Source organism: Tigriopus californicus, chromosome 9, assembly GCF_007210705.1.
Source record: "Tigriopus californicus strain San Diego chromosome 9, Tcal_SD_v2.1, whole genome shotgun sequence".
NCBI classification, from domain to species: domain Eukaryota; kingdom Metazoa; phylum Arthropoda; class Copepoda; order Harpacticoida; family Harpacticidae; genus Tigriopus; species Tigriopus californicus.
The window spans coordinates 9,967,550-9,982,321 of NC_081448.1; the positions used below are offsets into that span (position 1 = coordinate 9,967,550).

Sequence of the window (14,772 nt, forward strand, 5' to 3'; positions counted from 1 at the left end):
TTTCCTTTACTTGACATCCCCTATAAACCCTGAATTTTCTTCCATCAAACCAGGGTTGCCTTTTTGCTCAAACAAAGTTTTTACGTTGCGATGGAATAGGTGGGTGCTTTCACTTTCCACATTTTCTAGCACCTTCAATTTGACATTGATTTGATCCCATCATTAGTCTCTACACTGTCACTTTTGCTTTTATAAATTTGGCACACGTAGTCGAGGTAATCCTGCCACCAGATAACACCAGGTAATGTCGAACATATCGTGATGCTAAGACATTGATTCTTCAGAAGAGCATATCCAGCACTATGGAATCAATTGTAAGGCACAATTCATCATCACCGGGGCTCTCGGGGCCGTCACCTGCCTTTTGAATCAGCTGTGACTCTCCAAGCAAGCGGCTACCAAAAAGCACCATCCAACACACTGTATGGCTCTTCATGCACTCACTTAATTAAGTATTGATCTTTGTTCTGATTTGGTTGAATTTAACCTGAAGGTCAAATTCGACATCATCGTCGACAATTCGGATGGATCCGGTGAAGAATGATTGGCGTTAATGATAGTGAACAAAGTGAAAATAGATAAAAGCGCTCAACCAGATATCTTTCAAATTAACGAGTTACCATTCAAGATAAAGAAAGTCAAAGCTCACAAAAACCACCTTTTGGATGAGAAACGTGCTTTAGTGATGTGGATCGAAAGTCAAACCGGAAAAATGATTCTAGCAGAGGAAAAAGGTGGAATACTTGATTAGATATATTTTTTTTCAAATTTAAGAATCGTCTTGTGTATCTAATAACCATCTCGTTCAATGGTAATAAGTCAACCTGGAGTGTGGTTGGCTATATAAAAAGAAATCACATTTTGCTTAGTCGAATTGGCCATGACTATGACACTGATTTTAAATGAATCATTGTGTATCTAATCCAAATTGATAACACCCTTTTCGCACTATAAAAGGGCGAAATTCAATTTTAAGAAGGGCTTTCCCCCATTACAGATTAAAGTCTATCTGATGAGTTTGCCAACTAAGGCACAATGTACTTGATGCGTAATCACAAACTTAAAGAAATGTAGAATGTGAACGAGCTTCCCGCCAAATCGACCTGCTCTTGGTCGTAGCAACTCCGAGCCACTTTCCGAATCAAAGTAATAAGTAATAACATAAGAAACGTAGATCTCTTCAATTACAGGCAGGTGACTTTATATTATTCACTTGTAAAGTGGTTCGTTTCAGGCGGAAAATTCGAATTTTTTTAAATGTATATTTCTGGAGTAAAAGAGAAGAGAAAATTTCAGAACGACTGAACGCCATCGTATTCAAAATTGGCAGTCAATAAAATGAAGTACAAAGGGAACTCAAGTGTTAATCTGTTTAAATTGGTCTTGATTTTGGTATTTGCTCAATCTCCAAATATCTAGATGTGCGTGGCCCAATGGTTCCAATGGTTCCAAAAATTCTTTTCTCTCGGGTGAACAGCAAAGAAATCGACGATGCTTCAAAACTGTTCGAAGCGCTTGCCGATATGATATAAATCTTCCATATCATTCTCAGATTCGATCCAAATGTCAGAAGATGAAAAGGATTGGCTGAACGGGCAATTGTAGAGCTTTGGAATTCATGACCGTATAGCTTCATAAGCGCTCTTTCTTCTCCTATTTTTTCATTTTCAAATTTCAGGCCATTTGTCCTTGACAGGAATTGTGTAGCTAAGATTGCAAAAAAAATTCTCGTTAAATACACAGAAAATAATCTTCTAACGCCAGAAAATACTGTTTTGGACTAATTTCTGTAACGTTTAAGTTTTCTACTATTAGTGTTATTTTTTTCGAATTATTACGAATATTTACATTAAGGTTATCATCGTGGCTTGTAATATGGTTTTTGATTAGCCCAATGACCAAACAAAAACTCCTAATAGCGTCAGACAGGTGTTGCTTAATTACCTGCAGTACCCAAAAGTAAAAGGACAAAGGGTGTCTCGACAAGCGTTGAAAAGCAAAGCTCAAGCACCAATAACTCCTACATCAAGCTTGTTTAAGTATTGCCGAACAAGGCACTTTCAAGCGAGCTCCATAGGATCAATCTATTCTCATAGAGAGTACCATTACCATTTGGAGAGTTGTGATGAGGGCTTCAATAAATCCTTAAATCACTCACTTTATGGCGGTCCATATCCTCTCCTGTATAACCCATTTATAAAGTTGTGATTTCTTAGAGTAGAGTTTCATTTCGGACATAACGAACATGTTCTCCATTCTGTTCTGTAGTCCATCGAAATTCATTCAGATCGGGAGGTTCGTTCGTCTTTATCTAAGGAGGAATTTAGACACTGACCAAAATGTGCGAGTTTTCAGTATAGTTGTGAATCGTTTTCTCAAAATTTCACCAAGATATGGGGATCTAAGAAGGATTGCCGAAAGAAATTAATCCGTCACCGTTACTTCTCCAAAAAGACGATACTTTACCGTTACTTTTTAGAAAAAGTAACGCGTTACTATAACCGATACCATTACATTTTGCGAAAAAGATGGCTTAAAACTGCAGCAAAATCATCTTGGTCGGTTTTTTTCCTTAAACATCCGGTAAATTTGACAGAAAAAAATGATGAAGATACGAGGATACGAAGGTACGTACAAGGGTTTGAGGATTCAAGGACGTTGAATGAAAAGCAGAAGTTTATTTTTTTTTATAAATATCTATCCCCTCTGAGATGGGACCCGTGCTTCAGTAAAAGAAGTACAAGAGTAAATAGAGTAAATAAGTCACTGTATTTGAGACGAAACTTTTAAAAATACCGCAAAAGAAACTTATAAATATATATTTACCCCTGGTTGAAAAAAGGAGGAAAGTAAGGGTAACGGGAGGGCTAAAACCCGGTCTGTCACCGATACCGTTACTTTTACAGAAATGTAACGGTATGGTTACTCAAAAAATAAGGCATCAGTCAAGCCCTGATTTTCTAGTTTCGTGTCGACTAAAGCCTGGCTATGATCTTATGGAGTTTTGGAGCTTCATAATTAACCTAGTTAGAAGTAAATAGTTGCAAAAGATTTGTCCTGGAGGAGTTTGCAATCTTGCGCAGTCTTTCCAAGTATACTGGTGCAGCCACCAGAGCAAATAATGTTCGGGACTTGGTCTTTTCAAATTGCCCAGATCTGATCCAGTACGTCCATGTGACACCAAGTAATTTATAAGATCAACATGTTCTCGAGATAGGGTCGACCATAACTCAAAAGCTGGCGTGCTCTAGATTAAGACCGGCCAAAAAGGTCGGTCTGGCTAAGTTCAAGCTCAAAGATTAACCTCAAATTGCTGAAAGGTTAGAAGAACTGGACATGGTTCCAATTCTGAAACAGGAACCGTCCATAGACAGAGCCAGAAAAAGGATGATTTTAGTTTTTGAGAAGGTTTACTCCGCACTAGCTATCCCTGAAATTCCAAAGTATGGAAGACAATTGTTCAAAAAGAGTTGCAAACTAGGAAAAAGGCTCCAGAACAATTTAAATCCAGTAGTTGTGGATCACCTTCAAAGAAAGTTGGGCGTAGTTCAGGGTAGGATTAAGGCCTCTATCGTGAATGACCAATTGAAAAAGGAGAGTACAGTGGTTCAGTAGATCAAGTCGAACCCGACAGCATTTTTCTACTGTGCAAAAATTAAGAGAATGATGGAACACTATTTAGTTCCTTTTAAGGTCATAGGCAATGTAGAGGCTGTGGCTAACATACTTGGAGATCATTTCTCTAGTGTGTTTTCAAACCCAACAAGTTTAGGAGCAATACCTTATAGCTCTAATGATGAGTCCGTTGAGATTAGCGATGTTAGTCGAATTGAGCAATTTGATGATCTTGTAGTCAAAGATCAAGACGCTTTAGAAGCCATCAGGAACCTGAGGGTTTCGAGTTCTCCTGGTCCTGATGGTGTGACATCTCCGTTTCTGATGAGATGCTCACTGGTTTTTACTCCTGCTTTCTCTTACTTCATGTGTTGCATCTTAGATCAGGGTAAGTTTCCCGCTTCTCTGAAGCTAGCTCATGTTGTTCCAATTTTCAAAGGGGGAGATAAGTCGCTCCCCAGTAACTATAGGCCGATTTCATCATGAAGTTCAAACTTGTAGAATTTCTTAATATCCACAAAGTTCTTCCTCCTAGCCAGTATGGGTTCCGAGTACATTTTAGCATGGTCACCCAACTGATTGAATATAGAACATGTTATTGAGGAACTAGAGGGACATGAGTCAGTTAATGTTGTCTATCTTAATTTTGCCAAGGCCTTTGATAAAGCAGATCATGGCCTTTTGCTAAATAGACTTCATGACGTTGGGATCCAAGGCAAGGTTCTCAATTAGATAAGAAGTTTTATTCATGATATAAAGCAAATTTTTAAAGTCGAGGGATCCCCTAGTGACTTACATGATGTCAAGCCAGGTGTTGTTCCCCAGGGCTGCATCTTAAGGCCCCTCCTTTTTATCATATTCGTTGCCCCGCTTCAAAAGCTTGATATAACTGCCAGTCTAGACTCTCTTCTTATCATAGAGGAAGCAACTCCTAGAGAGTGCAATGAGAGCTAGCCAGGCGGACTAGTTTTCAGAGCGAATGAATGTCAGCTGACCGGCTGCTAGGGTATAGTTTCTGATTGTAGAGGCGCTGCTTTCCATCAGCTAGAGGTGCACTATTCTAGTTTCCGATTCAGATGCAGTAAAAAACCACAACAGACTCTATTTTTACTCTTCTATGTTCTTATGCTGACGACTCAGATGTTAGTCTCCAGTAAGAATGGCCAAGATTGCACTAGCCTTGCAAAGGACCTAGAAAGAATCTACTTTTCGGTTACTGAGACTAATATGGCTCTGAACGGAATGAAATTCCACTCAATGACCTTCGGGTCAACTCCTTTGAATACTCCACTCGTAGATAATGGAGGTAAAGATATTGAGCAGGTCTCATCTATGAGAGATTTAGGTGTAGTCCTCCAAAATGATCGAAATTTCGATGAGCATATCCAGTTGAAGGTGGGTAAGGCTTTTCAAATGTGTGCTTGGATATATCGCACGTTTAAGTCCTGAGATAGCATCACGATGCTAACTCTGTACAAGTCGATTGTTCAGCCATATCTTGAATATTCTTCACCCATTTGGGCTCCAATGAGTTCAGCAGGTTTGCAAAAGGTCGAACAAGTCCAAAGATGTTTCACTAGGAACATCACAGGATTGAGAGGGCTCTCGTATTGGGAGAGACTAAAAAAGTTGGGACTGGACAATGTTCAGAGAAGGTACAAAAGGTGTCTGATACTGTACGTCTTCAAAAGCATCCATGAGCTTTGTCCCAACCCGGATTTAGGATCAATTCTAGTTACCGTAGAGGCTTAATGAGCGTTTTGATAGCACCATTAAGCCCTCGAGAATCCAGACTAATTCGAACAATGATGTCCACTTCTCTTCTTTCTCGGGCTCCTTCATTTCTTAATTTGCTTCCCTCTAATATTCGTAGGAAATACGTAGGGCCTATTGATCTGGTGGCATCTTTCAAGTCAGACTTGGAGAAATTTTCAAGTAGCGCTCCAAATCAACCCTACATTCAAGTTCTTGCTCAGTCTACAAACTCAAATTTGTTGGGAGACCAAATATTATACGAAGATTAAAAGATAATAAATAGACGAATTAGAACCTTTCATTTTAATAGTATTGGGGATTACATAACGGTTAGAAAAGCCAGTGAAAAACAAAAAAAAGAAATGTCCTCCTGGATCTTCTTGTTTTTCTCGAAAGACGATGATCTGCTAAACAATTTGTATACCATTGACACACCCCAAAGGAATAACCTGTTGTGGATTATGGCCATACAGCTAAATTTACATCTGGTAACTTCCCATCACAGGATATACATACTCGTATTTGATTTAGTGGCAATTACCTTGTTCACAACACATTCCTAATGGGTGGTGGTAAGGCGACCAAAAGTGCTACATTTTTCGTCCACGAAGAAAAAGACATCCCCAGGACATCCCCTTCTCGAGCTTATTAAGGACTACAATGTTTTTCCATGCACTTTTCATGTATATTATTTGTCTTCAAATGTAGAATTTTCTTATCTAAGGTTATCTCTATGTAAAATGTCATAGTTCATGGTCAACCTGGAGAGGTCCCTCTTTAAAAATATAAACCTTCACATCAATTTTTGCCAAACTTTAAAAATTGAAATTCTTACCTGATTTGTGGGATACATCTTGCAGCTTAATGCATTGACTTTGATGATCCCATCAACGTTTCAGGCGCGTACCAAATAACCATGGTAGCCGAGTGGTCTAATGTACCCGATAGAGGCACGACATGGTTCCCCAGAGAGCGAGGATTCGAATCCCGCCTTCGGAGAAAACCTCTGTTTCATTTGGATTCAGCAAGTAGGAGGGATGCAATCCTCATGTTGAGCATATTCAACGTGTGAATCCGTCTCCATCTTGAATTTGTTGTATCGGTCTGGAATCCCTTCTATGAAAAGGATGTGATGGTAAATGAGGCAGCCCAAATAAGCTTCAATGGCAAGATCAATGGCATGAGGGGAAGCTTCTCTTGGAATCACATCCCTTGAGGAAAAAAGAAAGAATCTCGACATAATACAAACATTCCGCCTACTCCGTGAGATAGACCAAATCGGCTTGTCACTGTTCCAAACTGTTAGTAGGTACCATACGAGAAGTGCTCAAAAATGGATTTGATGTTACTCCCATCCAAATTGGATATTAAAAAAAACTTTGTAACAAACCGTGTCATCAATTACTGGCATGAATTACCACGTGAAGTCTATCAAGCATCATGTTTGCTTTCGTTCAAGAAATACTTGAAATCCTCCTCACCAAGGCATGAAGGTGGCAAATTGATCCTTACCTCTTTGTTGTTTTTGTCCTCTTCTTTTTCACGTTCTTTATATACACTGAACAGATGTTTGAGAATGAAGTACAGATATACATGCATATGTACATAAGGTTCGATGTTAACACTCTTCAGTGGCTGCAACGATTGGTGTGAAGTTTAGGGTGAAATTCCTTGATATTCTTCAAGACATCGGCATCCTTCAGAAGGGCTATAAAAAGACTTTTCCGGGTTTTCCGGGATTTTTCTATAATGTAGAAGCCCTTATTGTCACTTAATCAAGGATTCCTGAATTCGAAAGAGTCCTTTAAAAACATTTCAAATCATATTATTTGATATTTCGTCATTTTTATTACATGTCTTACGTACTCAACCGCACATCCACGATGAAAGTACAAAAAATAGATTCCTATATGATGCCTCATTTCTCTAATCTATGCACAATAACCATAAATTAGCGCGTTTTACGCCTAAACTTCTGTCAAAATTGGCTAGCTGAGATCGATTCTAGCTATTTCTTACTTTTAGGAACTGGTAGGCTACACGTGCTTCTAAAACCATTCCTGCGAAATGAGTCACTCAGTCGATCGCCTATATGATTGATAGACGAGGTAGAAATGCGCGATTTTTTCACAAATATGTGCTCATTACGAAATCAGATATTTGCTTTGAGCTTAAATGATTACGGATACTAGAATAAACTCATTGTTTCCTCCGTCCTCCCAGTGTCTCCATCCAGATCAAGAGATCTTACCCGCTCGATAACGCCTACGTTCTTTCAGCAAAATAGTTTACAAGTTGTCCCACAATTCAGTAGCTGTTCCACGTTGTGGATCTTGGATAGTTGTTCCATTTTCTCACGAGATCAACATTCCTAAATGTGATAGTTGCAGTGCTACACATTCGTCTAGCCTGGGCGGCTAATGTGTAAACGAAGGTATAAGGGAGATCTGTTCCCGGCTAATCGGTATTTCTCGGCTTGGAACTGGGATTCCTGATGCATGCCATGAGCAGGCCTGTAACAATCTTGAGTCCAAATGTTTTCTCAAAAAGCCAAGCCAGTGAAAGGTGTGAATGACGCACGAGTCAAGACACATCCTTCAATTCGTGCCAGACTCGACACATCATTGGGATTGATCCATGATTAACGGAGGCACAGGTCCAATTCGTCGCACATTATGAGTTCGAGCCTCAATTTGGAAGGAGGCCTCTTACGCCAGGAAGAGATTGTCCTTCACAACATGAATAAAACCACCCCCACCATGACACAGAGCACCCCTCAAAATGGATCGTCCATTTTGGACTCGGATCCCTTCCTCAAGACCTTCTACTGCGTTTGTGTTCCCATCATTTTCACAGCCAGTCTGGTCACATTCATCATGAACGCATACATCATGTTGGCATTCCCGTTGGTGAAGAATTTGACCCGAGTAAGTGACAACTCTTCTTGTTGGCATGCAGCTTAGCTGCATTCTTCTTTTAGCCATGTTCTCTAGCTCTCTGAACACATGCATAATAAGGGCCACAAGCTCACAGGTGAATGGAACCGGCTTTTGATCTGTTGATTCCTCCTCCACAGGTGACAAGGCCTTACATGACATTTGTCTTCTCCCTGGTGGTTTCGGACGCATTTTCTTCCTTCTTATTGGCATTCCAGCTCTTGTTCGCCTCTTATCTTCCCATAGTTCACAAGATCACCTTGAGTGACTGTTTCTTGTTGCTTTTCGAGGTGCTCAAAATGAGTGGGATCGTGGTGACCGTTTGGCATCTTCTCATCATGGTGTCAATTCATTTGTCGGGAGTCGTAAACCCGGTCAAATTTAAAGAGGTAAAAAAGGAGGTCCAATTTCGGGGACAAATTGCAATAATCGGTTTCGAATTTCAGTTTCTTACACTCAAAGTGGCTCGTTTGTGTGTGTTCGCCCTTTGGGTCTTTCCACTGAGTGGGATGTTGATCGTCTTCAGTGTGGTTCCTCAGCAAGGATTTCGGTCCCATAAATGTTCGGACCATTCGGCCCTTCAAGATATTTGGTTTCGATTCATTTTCAGCTCTTTCATTCTCATCCCCACCATTTTGATCGTGTTTCTTTATTGCACATTCTTATACATCATCTGGCGGAGGGATATCAGCATGAACTCGATTTGTCGGCAGAATATTCGTGCCTCCAAGATCACGTTCCTCATCATGTTGACGTGTGCCATTGGATGGATGCCCGCGGTGTTTCTCAATCTCTTGATCTGCAAAGAAGGATGCATTTTTGAACTGGAAAATATCTCGAATCCTATCAAACTCAGCCTTCACGGGATAAGTTATGCCCTCATCGTGGCCAAGTCTTTCAGTGACCCGTTAATCTTCGCCTTCCGCCAAGTCAACATCAAGATGGCTGTCCTTCACTTGTCCCACTTGCTTCTGTGTCAGGAGTTTCACATTCATAATCGCTTGGACCTTCGGAATGATTCCCAATCTCGCTCTTCCAAGCGGCTCTTGGGTCGGACCAGCAATTATGGGTCGTCAGTACGGCAAGAGTCAACTAGAATATCAACGGAAAGAAGAAGTCTAGCTGCTCCGCAAGAAAACTTCCCGATGACCTGAGGGCTGTTTCAGCCATCAAAATGAATTCGAATCGAAATTATACATATAAGTAATGACGATGCCAATGTTCCCATGGCACAAAGAATTGTTTTGTATTCCAGGTATTTCTCATAAAATTGTAACAATGCACACCGATTCAACACCACTTGTCATACTGTGCTTGCGAGTTTGACTATGAACTACTATGCTGTGAGACATTCGTCCTATCTTTATTTCCGATATGGGCTTCCCGCAATAACTTTGGCTCTGGCATTAAACTACCACAATGGGTCTGGATTGCTCATCTCTTTTTTTGGCGAAGTGATTCCCGACTAGAGTGAACACTGCAAAGAATAGGGCACCCAAGACGAGACAAATGCCACCCCAACCTAGAATCATGGCATTGCCGGAGAGTTTCTCCCTCGTCGTTTGTCGGCGATGAGGAGGCACTGAAAAAAAAGAACTTGAATATCTACACCATTCTGGAATGAACACAAGAAGCTAGCTTGGAGGATGACTGCAGAAAGTCAATGGTTACCTGTGTTACTTTCTTGACCGTGCCCTGAGTGTGATTCGGAACCTTCGCGATGGTCGATATGAAACGTTTCGCCATCATCGTTAACGTTTGACGTGAGTTGTTCAGGTTCTCGCAAACGCTCCTCGGTTGTGTCTTCCGTTTGGCTTCTAGGATCTTCAGTAAAGCCTTCATTGATGATTGATGATTCCTTTTCGGGGACCGCAACATTGTCAACAGAATTTTGGGCAGAAAACCCTTTTGCTTGGGTCGACGTCTCGTGGGTTTCGGAAACGTGTGTAGTGGATATTTTCTCAGGTCCTTGTGCCGAATCGTGACTTACAGCGAATTTGGTGGAGGGATTTTCATATTTAATGGACACTTCAGTATTTTGGATGGTGGAGAGATTCTCAGCCTCGTTGGATGCAACATCATCCAAAAAAGCCTCGGTAACGGCATTTTGACCTGTCGTGGTGGAGAGTTCCTCAATTTGCGTCGATAATTCAGCTAATTGAGAGTACAAGTTCTCCACTTTTTCCAACAAATCTTCAGCGCTTGATGGAAATGCAAAGAGGAAAACAGAGAGCAAAGCAAAAGACTTTTGGATATTCATGATGACTCTCTTAGCACCGTGAATGTTTACTCATCCTCGAGTTGTTAGACACTGATTGTCGAATAAGTCAGTCTGCGAGGGCTACACCTATCGCTCCACCTAATTTTTACTCACTTGAAACCAGTCCGAGTCAAACTTGTGCTTTGCGCCATCAGCCAAATCTCTGGCTAAGATACTTCAACGCGAATCAAATAACTAGTCAGGTTCATAAACAGGAACCCATATCCTAGAGAATAAAGGACTTGTTCTTTAAAATAATCGGGTTCAAATTTGGTCAGGTTTCTAGTTGAACCTCTGTGCAAAACCCATTGCGTCACCACCTCTTATGAATGGGTGTAAGCAAATGCTGGCAGTGTTCAAATAATGAGTGCGGTGTTGGAGGTTACTTTGAACTTGCGTGGGCCCCCGCCGGGTATAATAAGCATCAGGCATATTTCTTCAAAATTGATCCCTCGGCAATTACGAATTGGTATGTGCGATGTTGGTTAGTTTCTCTAAAAAGGTTTTGAGCAATATCAAACCGTACTTTGGAGCGCACAACATTCATTTCGTACTTTGGGCAGATGGCAAAACAAAACTTTCTGTCTTACTAAAGCCGTCGAAATCTCCAGACACCTTTTAAACTTGAGCGAACGCGCCCTTTCAAGTTGCATACCAAACTCCAATGGAAGCTACAAAACTGTAGATAAAGCGAAGGCAAGGTTTATTTCAATTATGTTAAGAATTAATTCAAGTAGGATACAAGTAAACTATTATTGGACAATCGATTGAAACCTACCACAAAGGTAGTGCGGTTTTCTAATTAATCTATTTTGTGATTTGCTGTCGAGACATTCGGTAAAATATGCCCAGATAGGGAAATTTTGGTTCTATCTACCATTGCTACAGGGACCAACTGATGAAGTAAAACCATTCCGAGATGCCAACTGCGATAAATATTTGGCAGAAGCCTTGGGAGTCCGGGGTCGAGCGGGATCAGTAAAGTCCACGGAATGAACGCCAAATTTCTCTCTGAAAGATAGAATGTTAGCTATTTTCTGTTGTCTATATAGTTGTCATGAGGACGTTCACTAGTTTCTCGACTTACGTGTAACCTCGAGCCCATTCAAAATTATCCATCAACGACCATGCAAAATAGCCCTTAAGATTGACGTTATCCTGTTTGACGGCTGAAAGAACGAACAATTTGGCTATTAGAATGGCATGCCCAATTTCCTTGGATTCATATTTGACACGGAGCTCACATGAGGGAGTTCATAATCAACCGCTACAGCCACCACATATTGCAAATAATTTCGTGAGTTGATAACAGGTGGTTTAAGGCGTTTAAAAGTTCCATCAAATTAAAAAAAAAATAAGCACTAATTGGCGTGATGCCGTTGAGCATATGTATAGAGTTCAGCGCTCTAACAGTTGACTGACAGATTTTCATCACAACCACGCTCAAAAATCTGTTTCCGCAGGTTGATTTCCTTTTGGTAATTTATGTAACTAGTAAGCGTGTGCTGATGCGTCATTTTTGATCAAGCACAAAGGTACAATGGAAATCTTAAAGAGATTGTCCATTTCCGAGGACTTGACCAATTTAGGCTGAATGCATTGATCACATTGGAGTGGCAATTTTGACGAAAAAAAATAGCATTGAACTCATGTGATTGCTGGCCTTAACTTAACCTTTTTCTTGAAAGACTGGACGATCATGTCATCATTTAAAATATTTTATCACCCTCAATGTCCAATGTCCTGCAAACTTACCCTTCAGCAAATTGTTGATATAATGTTTATAGTAATAGATCCTATGAATGTCATCCAAGTTGCCCTGATGGTCGCTGTAGCCGTTTTCGGTGATGTAAATCGGCACATCTCCGTATTCATTCTTCAACCAGTTCATGAGTTTTCGAATGCCAAAGGGAGTGACGTAAAGCCAAGAGGAAGCAGATCTGCAGCAAAAACACAGAGCACAACATGATTTACCCAACATGCGAATAGTTCATGTCTACGTTTGATCTGTGGTACTCACGGATACCAATTTGAATCTTGGTAATCGGTCGTATCGTCATCAAGGAAATAGCTGACTTCGTCAATGCTACCGATTTCAGGATACACAATGTGAGTGGTGTAATGGTTGATCCCTAAGAAATCGAACGAACCCTTAATCTCAGCACTTTCTTCGGCCGTGAATTCGGGCAAACGAGATTTCTCAAAGCCTTGCTCTTGACTCTTGGCATCAATCTGGGAGGAAAAAAGAATAGCAGCATATTTGCTAAATTCGCCGTGGCGTTCCACAATGTCAGTTGAATACATACCTTTTGTCGCATAACGCCGGGATATTTTCCATCTTTAAAAATAGCATGTGCAAACCAGCCAATAGAGAACTGCAGGTTGTTTTCTGAAGCCTCTTGGTGACTAGGATCATTGGGATCTTGGGGCTCAGCCCAATCCACATTCAAGGTAATACCAACGAATCCTGCGAAAAGACGGCAAATGTGAAACGGAACTATTGGGCAGTCAATTCTTTTTTTGAGGTTGGCATTATTGACATTAACCAGCCAATTGAGGCTTGCTAATTAGAGTCCCATGCTTACAATGAACTTTCACACTCTTTCAATAAAGGCGACAATTTTCAACAATTTTCAACAGAACAATGAACCCAATTTCAATCACCTCCTTGTTCAGCAGCAAAGTCCTTATGATATGCTCGGTAAGCTTTAGCATGAGCTCGGATGAGATTGTGAGACACCTCGTAGACAGTTGTTCCAATCCCTTGCAAACCAGGGGCATGGTCACCAATACCATGTCCTTGGACAGACACAACCCATGGTTCGTTCAGTGTAATCCAGTTCTTCACCTAAAATAAGCATTTGGCTCAAGTGACAATGGACTCAAAACCAGTTCAGATTTCTTATTTCTTGGATATTCCCCTAGGGGAATTAATAAGCGTACGAGTCTTTATTGTAGAAGGTGGATGTCGGACAAGACATCGACCACTTGGTTGATTTAAACATCCATTACCTGGTTTAGCCACCCAAGCAATCGGTCTTCCGACATCTACCATTAGAACTAGATATCAATGAATGAAGTTACTGGCTAATTGCATTAGCAAATGAGTGTCGTACAGAGGCACTTGGTATGAGTAACATCACTATTTTTTCCTCCATAAAAAAGAGCTGCTTTGAGCACCAACATATTTTGATCCTAATCTCTAAGCGGGTTTACTTGTTCCAAGTGGTTGCAAGTACGTCCCCGATAATCGATTACATAACACAGGGTGCTGTGTTAAGTTCCTAATTATGTACTCACGTCGTCCCCAAACTCTGTGAAACAAATCCGAGCATATTCTTCAAACCAGCTTGCAATGTCGGGGTTTCGCCATCCTCCCAAATCCTCTAACGCTTGAGGCAGATCCCAATGGTATAAGGTGACAAAGGGCTCGATTCCGTTAGCCCTCAATTCAGTTATCAAATTCTTATAATACTGGATCCCCTCAGGATTGGCGGTGCCAGTGCCTTCAAAAGAAATGATTCGTCAAATTACTCAAATCGTTTTGGGTTTCGCCATCTTCGGATGGTCTGTACCTTGTGGAAGAATTCGAGTCCAGGCGATGGAGAATCGATAGCTTGTTAGACCCATGTTTTTGATCAACTGAACGTCCTCCTTGTACTTATGATAGCTGTCACAAGCCACTTCGCCCGTGGATTGGTCGTCAATGTTGGTGGTTCCATTAGTAAACGTGTCCCAAATACTAGGGCCTTTCCCATCCTCATTCCAACCCCCTTCAATCTTAGAATTGGAACAAGATTATTTCAGTTAGACGATGGGTCGAAAGTGGCCCAACCCAATGATACTCGTAATTACCTGATACGAGGCCGTTGCCACTCCCCATTGGAAATCTGTTGGGAACGTGTCCAAGAGTAGATCGTCTTCGTAAATGTAACCTTGTCCCGCCGACAAATTGGAGCAAGCCACGAGAGTGACCAATAAGGCCAATCGCTTGAACATGGCGACGAGGAGACAATAACTGAACGCAGGAGATGTTTCAACAGGAATCTCGTTGGTGTAAATTGTACACGATGCTCTTTTATGCTTATCTATTGCGTTAATTGTTTTGATGCGAGGGGCAGAATAGATATGAACAAGCTCGTGCAAGTGTTGACATTAAACTAAAGATAAACCGGGGAACGCAACGCTAACTTCGCTGTTGTAGTT

The 14,772-nt window shown here is 41.0% G+C and overlaps 3 protein-coding genes across 3 annotated transcripts; 1 reads left to right on the top strand and 2 right to left on the bottom strand.

The window, feature by feature from the left end:
- The first annotated feature begins 7,456 nt into the window (after positions 1-7,456).
- LOC131886760 (uncharacterized) lies at positions 7,457-9,736 on the top strand. The gene is made up of 3 exons (XM_059235157.1): positions 7,457-8,297; positions 8,447-8,695; positions 8,753-9,736. The coding sequence occupies exons 1-3, from the start codon at positions 8,046-8,048 to the stop codon at positions 9,458-9,460; spliced, it is 1,209 nt and encodes a 402-aa protein (XP_059091140.1). The 5' UTR covers positions 7,457-8,045; the 3' UTR covers positions 9,461-9,736.
- Positions 9,528-10,635, bottom strand: LOC131886762 (uncharacterized). The gene is made up of 2 exons (XM_059235161.1): positions 9,978-10,635; positions 9,528-9,888 (listed from the first exon to the last, which is right to left on the bottom strand). Exons 1-2 carry the CDS (start codon positions 10,564-10,566, stop codon positions 9,713-9,715), a joined length of 765 nt encoding a protein of 254 aa, XP_059091144.1. The 5' UTR covers positions 10,567-10,635; the 3' UTR covers positions 9,528-9,712.
- Positions 10,636-11,252: 617 nt separating this feature from the next.
- Positions 11,253-14,707, bottom strand: LOC131886758 (cytosolic beta-glucosidase-like). The gene is made up of 9 exons (XM_059235155.1): positions 14,422-14,707; positions 14,142-14,346; positions 13,867-14,072; positions 13,231-13,414; positions 12,873-13,033; positions 12,587-12,798; positions 12,322-12,506; positions 11,654-11,735; positions 11,253-11,577 (listed from the first exon to the last, which is right to left on the bottom strand). The coding sequence occupies exons 1-9, from the start codon at positions 14,563-14,565 to the stop codon at positions 11,436-11,438; spliced, it is 1,521 nt and encodes a 506-aa protein (XP_059091138.1). The 5' UTR covers positions 14,566-14,707; the 3' UTR covers positions 11,253-11,435.
- Positions 14,708-14,772: the final 65 nt, after the last annotated feature.

Coding starts and splice junctions, on each gene's coding strand:
- LOC131886760 (XM_059235157.1), top strand. CDS start 8,046: ATGAGTTCGAGCCTCAATTTGGAAGGAGGCCTCTTACGCCAGGAAGAG. Junction 8,298..8,446: donor TGGTGAAGAATTTGACCCGA/GTAAGTGACAAC, acceptor CCTCCTCCACAG/GTGACAAGGCCTTACATGAC. Junction 8,696..8,752: donor ACCCGGTCAAATTTAAAGAG/GTAAAAAAGGAG, acceptor TTCGAATTTCAG/TTTCTTACACTCAAAGTGGC.
- LOC131886762 (XM_059235161.1), bottom strand. CDS start 10,566: ATGAATATCCAAAAGTCTTTTGCTTTGCTCTCTGTTTTCCTCTTTGCA. Junction 9,889..9,977: donor CGGTCAAGAAAGTAACACAG/GTAACCATTGAC, acceptor CTTTTTTTTCAG/TGCCTCCTCATCGCCGACAA.
- LOC131886758 (XM_059235155.1), bottom strand. CDS start 14,565: ATGTTCAAGCGATTGGCCTTATTGGTCACTCTCGTGGCTTGCTCCAAT. Junction 13,034..13,230: donor CTTTGCTGCTGAACAAGGAG/GTGATTGAAATT, acceptor GTCTTTTCGCAG/GATTCGTTGGTATTACCTTG. Junction 12,507..12,586: donor CAAGATTCAAATTGGTATCC/GTGAGTACCACA, acceptor TTTTTGCTGCAG/ATCTGCTTCCTCTTGGCTTT.